The sequence below is a fragment of the Mirounga leonina genome, unplaced genomic scaffold (assembly GCF_011800145.1).
Source record: "Mirounga leonina isolate KUSES-001 unplaced genomic scaffold, KU_Mleo_1.0 Mir_94, whole genome shotgun sequence".
NCBI lineage: Eukaryota > Metazoa > Chordata > Mammalia > Carnivora > Phocidae > Mirounga > Mirounga leonina.
The window spans coordinates 53,006,875-53,017,835 of NW_023270855.1; the positions used below are offsets into that span (position 1 = coordinate 53,006,875).

The 10,961-nt window shown below is 54.1% G+C and overlaps 1 protein-coding gene across 7 annotated transcripts in view; it reads left to right on the forward strand.

Annotated features, from left to right (window-relative positions):
- PNPLA6 (patatin like phospholipase domain containing 6) overlaps positions 1-10,961 on the forward strand; it is a 30,444-nt gene that overhangs the window by 15,693 nt on the left and 3,790 nt on the right. For 6 of the 7 annotated variants that reach the window (XM_034998443.1, XM_034998445.1, XM_034998439.1 and 3 more), the window contains 6 exons: positions 342-458; positions 2,254-2,555; positions 3,365-3,481; positions 3,709-3,805; positions 3,927-4,036; positions 4,152-4,447. In XM_034998443.1, the coding sequence (XP_034854334.1) occupies positions 342-458; positions 2,254-2,555; positions 3,365-3,481; positions 3,709-3,805; positions 3,927-4,036; positions 4,152-4,226 (818 nt within the window). In that variant the 3' untranslated portion in view covers positions 4,227-4,447. Of the gene's footprint in view, positions 1-341; positions 459-2,253; positions 2,556-3,364; positions 3,482-3,708; positions 3,806-3,926; positions 4,037-4,151; positions 4,448-9,025; positions 9,102-10,961 lie in introns of those variants that run through there. The other variant, XM_034998438.1, reaches the window with a different exon arrangement.

A 10,961-nucleotide genomic window follows, 5' to 3' on the forward strand; every position in this document is an offset into this window, starting at 1 on the left:
TGACCGTCCACCCTGGCCCGATTGCCGAGCACTAACCATCACCCACTAATGCCCCAGAGGCCCCAGGTATGTCTCTCCTCAGGGGTGGGGGGCTGGGGGAGGAGTCAGGCGCCTCACCCCCTCACGCCGTCCCCGCAGGCTGCGTGTGGCGTTACGTCCGGGCCAGTGCCTCCTACTGCCCCTACCTGCCCCCGCTCTGCGACCCCAAGGACGGGCACCTGCTGGTGGACGGGTGCTATGTCAACAACGTGCCAGGTCAGCGAGCCCACCGGGCTGGCCGGGCCTCCGAGCTTGTCTGAGCGTGTCTGTGCGTGTCTGTGTCTGTGTGTCCCGCCGGGCAGGCTCCCTGTGGCGGTACGTCCGCGCCAGCATGACGCTCTCGGGCTACCTGCCGCCGCTGTGCGACCCGAAGGACGGGCACCTCCTCATGGACGGCGGCTACATCAACAACCTGCCAGGCAAGTGGCTGCCCGCTCGCCCGCACGCGCGCACACGCGCAGGCGCGCGCCCGGATAGGCGCCCGGGAGGACGCGCGTGCACGCTCACGCCGCGGCAGATACATGGGAGCGCCTGAGGACAGAAGCGTGTGGAGCTGGAAGGCGCTTCCACGGGCTGTGTTCACGTGAATGGACACACGTAGACACACGTGCGCACACGGAAAGGAGCATGCAGGGGGCCGTGGGACCCCCGGCTGGGCTCACGCGTTCTCGCGGCTGCTCACAGTGCGGATAGCGTACTCCCACACGTGCACGTGGCCAGACCCCTGTGCCCCTGAAATCGGGCGCGTGTCCTTGCCCACCAGGCTGGCCACATACACGCTGCGCGCTGCCTCAGACGCGCACAAGTGCACGCACACACACGGCGGGCACCTCTGGGTCCACGGTGAGCTTGCGTACCTGCTGCCCTCACATGTGCGGGCGAGCGGGGGGCCGGCGGTGCCACTGAAAATTTCGCGTGCCCGGAGGCGAGCACACCCAAGTAGACGTGTGTGCTAGCTGAACACACACTCTCGGTCCTGGAGGCCGGAGATCAGCCAACTCCAGCAAATCCAGCCCCTGCCTGGTTTTCTAAAGAAAGTTTTATTGACACGCGGCCTCACCCAGTCGTTTGCGTCTCATCTGTGGCCACCTTTGTGCCACAGGGGCAAAGTTGAGAGTAGGGAGGGAGGCCACTCCGCTGCCAAGCCAAAGTTATCTTCTCTCTGGCCCCTTGCAGAAAAAGTTTGCCAACTCCGCCATGCAGGCTCTGTGCGGGTGCACACGCTAACAGCTGCACACACGTGAGCAGGTGTAGGCAGATCCACAGGTTGATCTAGACACGTGTGGACTGAAATGCACTCAGGCCCTGGTGTGTGCATAGAGCTATAGACACACCCAGAGGTGTGTGTGTTCACACACAGGAGACACACACAGACAACAGAGATGTGTGCAGGCACACAGATGTGGGAACATGTTCCTAGACAGATTAGCTCATGAGGGACTCGTGCAAAGTCTGCTGGAGACTTGGGTATCTTCCTGGGCTGGGCCTGGCTATAGGACCCTGTCCCCATGCCCCCAGGCTCTCCCAGACCCACTCAGGGATCCTCCATGGGACACACGGACATGCAAACACAAACCCACAGACACACCACCCTCCTCACAGGGCCATCACCCACCCTTCACGCCTCTGTCCTGTTTTCCTGAATGTCCTTTTTCTTGGTCATCGTTCTCTGTCACCGTCTCAGCCCCACATATCCCCCCAGATTCTCTTTCCTTCTGGATCTCTAATATCTCTTTCTCCCCCGAAAATCTCTGTTGCTGTTTCTTTTTCCCTGCATTTCTCTCCCTTGTGGCTTGACTTCCACGCCTCTGCCGCTTGGACTTCCTGCCTCTCTGACTCTGTCCTCCTGTGTCTCTGGTTCCTGGTGTCCTTACCAACCTTTATCTCTCCACAGCACTCCCCTCCATGCCGCTGTCCCCCCATGTGTCTGACATGGTGTCTTTTTTTCCCAAAAACTTTGTCCCTTTGCCTGCATCTGCCCCATCCCTCTGGCCCCAGTCCCCCAGACCTAAAAGCTCCACTGTCGGACCCCACCTCCTTAACATCACAGTCCTGGAAGTCCGTGCCCTTTGCATACCAGCATGTTGTTTGCATGGGTTTTTGTGTGTGACCATTTGCATGATGGTGTTTGTGGGACTGGGTTGAACATTCTCTGTCCTGGGCCCTGGTGGGGAGCTGCCTGCTGACTCTCCCCCCCCACCCCCCGCCCCACAGCGGACATCGCCCGCAGTATGGGTGCCAAGACGGTCATCGCCATTGATGTGGGAAGCCAGGATGAGACAGACCTCAGCACCTACGGGGACAGCCTGTCTGGCTGGTGGCTGCTGTGGAAGCGGCTAAACCCCTGGGCAGACAAGATCAAGGTTCCAGACATGGCCGAGATCCAGTCCCGCCTGGCCTATGTGTCCTGTGTGCGGCAGCTGGAGGTCGTCAAGTCCAGCTCCTACTGCGAGTACCTGCGCCCGCCCATCGACTGCTTCAAGACCATGGACTTCGGGAAGTTCGACCAGATCTATGTGAGCGGGGTGGGGATGGCACGGTGCCAGCGTGGTGGGCTGGCAAAGCTTTACTGCTTAAAGCCCAGAGCGACCCAGGGGGAAGGATTGTAGGGCTCCATTCCCAAATGGGCTCCGTGAGGAGCAGATTGGTAATTGATTGGTGATGCCTGCGGTGAGTGTGGCAAGGGAACGGGGCGGTGCATGTGCTGTGTAAGCACTAAGTTTCCTGCTAGGTGCTGGCTGCACTGCCTGGAGCACATGAGAGGTTTCTAACGCCATTTCCGCATGGGTGGGAATGCGAACAGGCGATCCGTTAGTCATGTCTGCCACAGGCATGGGTGCAGCATGGAGCCGTGGGCGGGCCACTAGCCGCTGATCTGCAAAGTGCGTCCCAGCCCACGGCCGCTGAAACTGATCGGGAGCTGAAGTGTGCCGTGGTGGATTAGTGATGTCTGTCACGGGCTGGGGAGATGGCGATGGGTGCAGCGGTATTGCGTGTTTGCAGACCTTGAGATAAGCTGACGCACCGTGGTCTCATGCCAGTTGGCACTTGGCGCACTGTGTGGGGCTGAGGGGGAAAGAATGTGGAGAGGTTGATGGGTCGGGCCTGGCAGGGGCACAGGATGAGGAATTTGGGGACAGGTGTGCTACACGTGGCTGGCTCGGAAATAAGTTGAGCCTCAGATGCCAGCTCCCTCCAGAGCATCGGGCTCTTGAGGGGCCAAGGAAGGGTCAGCAGAATGGAGATTGGCAGAGAAGGGGAGGCAGAGAAAACGTTAGGGGAGGGGCGTTTGCAGGCCCGGCTCCATCCTCCTCCCTTCCGGCAGGATGTGGGCTACCAGTATGGGAAGGCTGTGTTTGGGGGCTGGAGCCGGGGCGACATCATTGAAAAGATGCTCACAGACCGGCGATCTGCCGACCTCAACGAGAGCCGCCGCGCAGACGTAAGCCTGGGACCTACCCCAGTGGGGCCACTCTTAACAACAGAGCTTTCCCCCAGCCTGGCTGAGGCACCCCAAAAACTCAGATGACCCCAGACTTCCTTGGATTTAGCAGAGCCCCTCAGACCAGAGGGCTCCCCCTCGGATCTCAGGGTCCCCAAGACACCACAGCCCCTGACACTCCGGGACCCCACAGTCCCCCCGAGATGCTCACCTGCGCCACTCCACAGGTGCTGGCCTTCCCCAGCTCTGGCTTCACCGACTTGGCGGAGATTGTGTCCCGGATTGAGCCCCCCACGAGCTACGTTTCTGACGGCTGTGCTGACGGTGAGGGGCCAAGGCCACCTTTGGGGGCGGGGGGGGAGGTTGGAGCTGGGATCTGTGGGATATGGCTGGAGATGTCGGGCCAGCCCGCACCCCCTCACTTCGCCCTGCTCCCGGACTCCAGGGGAGGAATCGGACTGCCTGACGGAGTATGAGGAGGACGTAGGCCCTGACTGCTCGCGGGACGAGGGGGGCTCTCCCGAGGGTGCGAGCCCCAGCACTGCATCCGAGATGGTGAGAGTGGGTGGTCCTGGCCCTCCATGGGGTGGGGGTGACACGGCGGAGGCAGGCACAAGTGCCAGTGTCCCGTGCTGTGTGACGTGTGCGTGTGGCGCTCCTGTCCCTGCAGGAGGAGGAGAAGTCCATTCTCCGGCACCGGCGTTGTCTGCCCCTGGACCCTCCCAGCTCAGCTGCGGAGGCCTGAGGACCTCGAGAGGGGTCCCCCTGGGGCTGGGCTGGGGCTGAGCCCTGTGGGGGTGGCTCACTCCTTCTCTCCCTGCTGCTATGCCTGCGACCCCCCTGGGTCCCCCTGAAATGCCAGGCCCCTGGGGCCCACACACTGGACTGCCCTGCCCCCAGGGGGAGGGGCCACACTGCACTGATGACCGTGATCAGTCACTCCCAATAAACCTTGCCCTCTTGGAAGCAGCCTCGTGTCATCTTTGGGTTCGGAGGGGCACCTCGCCCCACCTTCCGTGACCAGGATGGCTGGAGCTGAGGCCCAAACGGCCTTGAGCTTGTCACAGTACCCACATGCCGTGCCCAGCCTCAGGCCCAGCTAGCTTCCCCCACTGTCAGTGCTCTCTCAGAATTGCCCCGTAGTCCCACTCAGTGCTGGCTTCAGACCACAGGGGGGATCTGGGGATCACAGGTATTCTTGGATGCCCACCCTGGCACCCCTCATTTTCCTTACTAGGTTTCCGCAGCCTCTGTGCTCGGCTGGTCCTACTGTGTGCAGGTGCTTTGTGTTTCCTATACGTTCCTACTGTGTGCACCACAGAGCCTGGTTCCCAGAGGACGCTGTGTACATATGCACAGACTTAAGGACTTTCAGAGGCTCCCAGGCATTGGTCCTACTGTGTGTTAGGCTGTGGTCACAGAATGAGCCAGTCCCTATGGCGCGCTGAGACCTGTCCCCAAGCGTTCTCATTTGCTGTCTTGGTGTGTCTAGACTGTGGAGCCAGACTGCCTGGTGTGAAACCACAGCCTCGCCTCTTACTGCTGGCTTTGGGCTTGTTGCTGAAACTCTGAGCCCCCTTGCTTCACCTGAGGAGTGGGGATGTGGGTGTTAACGTGACTCCCCGGATGTTACTACTCCAGCCTGGGCCCAGCGCCTGGTCACTGCCCCTGCTACATGCTGCAGGCCTCCTGGGGCTCCCGCTCACTGCCTTCACCACATGCTGTTCTGTGTGAAGTTCACTGGCACTAAATTCACGCACACTGTTGTGTGGCCATCCATCTCCAGAACTTTCTCATCTGAAACTGAAACTCTGCCCCAATTAAACAAGGACTCCCCAGCCCCGGGCTCCCACCTTCTGCTCTCTGTCTCTGTGGATTTGACTCCTCTAGGGACCTCCTAGAAGTGGAATCCTACAGTGTTTGATCTTTTGTGACTGGCTTAGTTCACTAACTATGACGCCCTCGAGGTTCATCCATGTTGTAGCAGGTGTCAGAATGTCCTTCCTTTTTAAGACTACACGAGATTCCGCAATATGGACGGACCATGTTGTGTTGATCCATTTATCCGTCAGTGGACCCTGGGGTAGCTTCCATCTCTGGGGCATTGTGGATAATGACTGCTGTGAACACGGATGTGTACGTACCCAGTTCTGAGTCTCTGCTTTCACTTCCTCTGGGTGTGGACCCAGCTGTGGAATTGCTGGGTCATAGGTCATTCTAAGTTTAACTTTTTGAGGAATTATCACTTTTCCTCACAGTGGCTGCACCACTTCACCTGCCTACCAGCAACGCACCAGCTTTGGAAGGTTTTTGAGTGGCGAATAGTCAGATCTGTGTTTCCAGAAGGGGACAGATTGCAGGGGACTGAGGAGAGATGATGGCCTAGGTTGAGGCAGCAGTGGGGGGCATGGGGCAGGGGATGCCAAGGAGGACGAGGGCACTTTGGTTGGCAAAGGTGACCAGGGAGGGGCATCTTTACCGAGATGGGATGCAGGGGAAGGAATAGGAGCAGGGGACGATGCTCGGCTCTGTTTTCACCATGTTCAGTCTGAGGAGCTTCAGGGACCATTCGAGGGGAGATGGCAGGGGCTCTGGACGTTTGGGGTGGGAACTTAAGAGAGATTTGTACCGGGAACCAGTCTGGAGGCCCCAGGACAGTGGTGGAGATTGATGCCATGGGGATGATGACATTGTCCAGAGAGGCCGTGCTGGGCAAGAACAGCCCTGGGGCTCATGTACGCCCTGTCTCTAGACGCTTACCTGAAGCCTCATTCCTCGCCTTGCAATAGCCCAGAACCTGTTGAGATGGGTTGAGCACCCTGTGATTCTATGGGCTTGGAGAGCGCTACTCTTCAAGGCGGACTCAGGTGAAGCTGGAGCTGGGCTGGAGCTTCCCACAGTCCCCAGATATATTGCTTTGCCGTGGCCGCCATAACCAAGTACCACAGGCTGCAGGGGTTTCAACAGCAGACCTCAGTTTCTCGGTTCTGGAGTCTTGGAAGTCAAAGATCAAGGTGGCGGCAGGCTTGGTTCCTTCTAAAGCCTCTCCCCTTGGCTTGCAGGTGGCCATCTTCTACCCATGGCCTCACACGGTCTTCCCTCTGCTCCTGTGTTCTAATCTCCTCACCTTCTAAGGACGTTAGACATAGTGGATCAGGGTCACCCTAATGACCTCACTTTAACTTAATTACCCCTGTAGAGACGCTGTCTCCAAATACAGTCACATTCAGAGGTCCTGGGGTTCTTAGTACAGGCTGCTATAGCAAAGTACCAGAGACTGAGCAGTTTGTACACAACAGAAATTTATTTCTCACACTGGTGCAAGCTGGATGTCTGAGATCAAGGTGCCAACATGGCGGGCTTGTGGGGAAGACCTCTTCTGGGTTCCAGAGTGCCAACTGCTTGTACCCTCACTTGGCAGAGAGAGGATGAGAGGTGTCTCTGGGGTTTCTCTTATAAAGGCACTCGCTAATCCCACTCGTGAGGACTCCACCCTCATGACGTAATTACCTCCCAGAGGCCCCATCGGATACCATTACATTGGGGGTTAGGATTTCAACATGTGAATTGAAGCAGGGGACACAAACCTTCAGTCCTTTGCACAGGGTTTAGAATGTCAGCATATGAACTGGGATGGCAGGGACACAGCCCAGTCCATAACAGCAGGGAAGATATTTCCAGCATGGTGAGGCAGCGTAGAGCACAGGCCTGGGGTCAGACCACCTGATTCAAATGCCCAGTTTTCCAATTCCTGGATTCTGTAAAGGAAGGAGCCGTCTTTTCTGGACTTTGGGTCCCGTATGATTTTCCTACTGCTTCTGTAACTAATCATCACAAACTTGATGCTTCAAACAACACACATTTATTATTTTACAGTTCTGGAGGCCAGAAGTTGGAAATGGGTCTCTTTGAGCTAAAATCCTGGTGTCTGCAGGGCTGCATTCCTTCTGGAGGCCCTGGAGGAGAATTTGTTATCTTGCCTTTCCAGCTTCTAGAGGCACCTGCAGTCCTTGGCATGTGGCCCCATTCCCCACCTTTGAAGCCAGCGGTGGCCGGCTGTATCTTTCTCATACTGCATCACTCTGACATCTGCTTCCATCAAACTCTCCTTCCGTGATGCTGACCCTCCTGCCCTCTTCCTGCAGGGACCCTTGTGATAACATTGGGCCCACGTAGGTAAAGCAAGATTATCTCAAGGTCCTCAATGTAATCCCTTCTGCAAAGTCCCTTTGGCCATGTAAGGGGACATATTCACAGGTTCTGGGGACTAGGATGTGGGCGTGTTTGGAGGGGGCAGGCATTATTTTGCCCAAGTACATAGGCTGAGCCAACAGGAGACCCTCAATAATTAGTCATTTTTAAAAATATATATATGTATTTATTTTATTTTTTTAAGATTTTATTTGAGAGAGAGACAGGGGTAGAGAGCATGAGTAGGGGGAGGGGAGAAGGAGAGGGAGAAACAGAGTCCCCGTTGAGCAGGGAGCTCGACATGGGGCTCCATCCCAGGACCCTGAGATCATGACCTGAGCTGAAGGCAGACGATCAACCGACTGAGCCACCCAGACACCCCTTTATTTATTTATTTGAGAGAGAGAATGAGCATGAGGAGCAGAGGGAGAGGGAGAGAGAATCTCAACCAGACTCCCCACGGAGCACAGAGCCCAACTCGGGGCTTGAGCTCATCACCCTGAGATCAGGACCTGATCCAAAACCAAAAGTAGGATGCTTAACCGACTGCGCCACCCAGGCACCTCTAATTAGCCATTTTTGACACTCTGACTATTCATATCTGCAACACCAGCGCCTCGAGGGTAGGGAACTTCATCTCTTGTACCCCACTGTTGAATCGGTGGCTTCTCCCTTCTGGGAACTGGGTCTCAGGTGTCAGCACCATGGACAGCGCAAGAGAGCTGTCCCAGGTGCTGCCAAGGCCCCCTCGCTGGCTTCCCCTCGTAGCCTGACCCCCAGGAGATCTCTAGGTTTTGAGGAGCACATTAAGCTGAAAATTCAGTCCCAGTTTGCCCCTTGTCTACATCTCCACCCTAGTGGCCTCATACCACTCATGCTCTTCCAAATACACCCCTCATGCTGTTTCAAATATACCAGATTCTTTTTCTCCAACTCTCCACAGATTCCTGCCTTGAATCCTTTGTTCTTTACTCTTTACTTTTTGTGTAGCTGAATAACTCTATCTTCAAATACCACCTCTTCAGACTGTCCGAAGCTACTGTCTAAAGTAGCTTCCCCACCCCCACCTGCCCCATTTCCTTGCTTTTAAATCACAATCTCTAGCCACAGTTGTTTTACTTGTTTATTTAGTTGTTTATATCTGTCTGTATGAGACGTGCTTGAATGTTAGTTCCATCACTGGAGAAACCTTGCAGAGAAAGCTCCTGGTCCATAGTAGCTGCTCAATAAATGTTTGTTGAATGAATTCAAGCTCTGAAGACCAATCAAAGATGCTTGAGATGTCTCCCACTCTCTAGGAATCTTGGAACCCCACCCTGAAACCACATCATTTCCCCTTTCCTTTAAGCACAGATGGACACCATCAGCAGCAATGACAATAATGAATTTATGGAGAAATTGCCATATATCAGGACTTGTGTTGATGCAGGTATGTTCTCTCTAAATTCTCACAGCTCTGTGGAGTGCATATTATCATCCCATTTTATAGGAGACAAAACCAAGGCTCAAAAGGGGGTTAAGTTACACCGTTGTTAAGAGATGGAGCCAGGATTTATATTCATAAGCTTACTCACTACCCAGTGCTATTTCCCCAGGGAGTGGACTTGCTGAGATTTCCATTATAGGCTGTAGTCCTGGGGGCAGCACTTAATCCTCAAGAAGGAAGTCCTCCATGGACCTAGAAGGAGCCCCCTGATCACTAGAGCCTACCTCTAAGGAGCCCCAAGTCTTGACAACTTATACTGGCATCAACATTTCCTACCTTCTCTCACTGATCCTGGGCAGGATGGGACCCTGGGCACCTTGAAGCTGGAATGGAGCCTGTTATGGGCTAGACTGTGCCCCCTCCCAAATTCAGATGTTGAAGTCCTAAACCCTGGGACCACAGGATGTGACTCTATTTGGAAATAAGGTTCTTAAGGAGGAAATTAAGCCAGAATTAATCTAACTGGTGTCCTTATAAAAGGGGGAAATTTGGACACTAAGATACACGGAGGGAAGACAATGAAGACACAGGGAGAACATCATTTGCAAGGCTAAGGAATTCCTGAGGCCCCCAGAAGCTAGGAAAAAGGCATAAAAGATTCTTCCTCACATCGCTCAGAGGAATCAACCCTGTTAACACCTTGATCTCTGACTTCTAGTCTCCAGAACTGTGAGACAAGAAATTTCTGTTCTTTAAGGCACCTTGTCTGTGGTCCTTTGTTATGGAAGCCCTACCAAACTAATATAAAGCCCTTGGCTGGACCCAGGTACCAAGATGTGGTTGGGTTGGTGTATCAGTCAGGATAAATCAAATTATGCTGCTGTAACAAGTGACTCCAAAGTCTTGGGGGTCTAAAACTATACAAAATTAATTTTTTGCTCTCAAGATGTATCTGTCACAGATCATCTAGGGTTTCTTTCCCATGTGCCTCACTCCTCACCCCAAGTGATGAAGCAACCACTATCTGGAATGTTTCAGATCACTGTAGCAGGGGGAAGAAATCTCTGGGGGGCCCTGTGCAGCAATTACATACTCTGACCCAGAAATGACACATTTCTGCTCACTTCTCATTGGCCAGAACAAGTCACATGGCCCTACTTAACCATGAGAGGGCAGGAAAGAGCAGCCCTACCCCGCGCCCAAAAGAGAGAGCATTGGAAATATTTGGTGAATGTCATTCATCATTTAACAGAATTAGCTGGGCTCCCAGTGGAGCTTCTTGGGCTGTCCAGGCTACTTCTCCCTGGTTGTAGAGCTTAAGGCTCAGCTAATGCTAGAAATCTTGGGGTTCCAGTGAAGGCCTGGGTTTTGGGTCAGGGGGCCTACCCTGCAGCTCACAGGAGCTGACCGAGAGGAGTGGGATCAGAGGAGACTGATGGAGCCAGACTTACAAGGGACTTTGCTTCACATGTTTCTGGCCAGGTCTCTGAAAAGAACCATACAGAGGTCAGACCCCAGGACGTCTGGAAAGCTGGTTAAAGGGTCTCTCTTATATAGAATGGTCTCCTAGGTATTTCTCCCCCTCCCAAATGAAAACAGATGTCCACCAAAATCTTATACACAGAAGTTTATAGTATCATACTCATAATAGCCAATCAAATACCCTTCAACTGATGAATGAATGAACAAACTGTTATAGCCACACAATGGAATACTATTTGGCCACAAAAGAGAAGTGAAGTATTGCCACATGATACAATGTGGATGAAACTTGAAAGCATTATGCTGAATGAAAGAATGTATTAATGTGATGACTTTATATATATATATATATATATATATATATATATATATATATATATA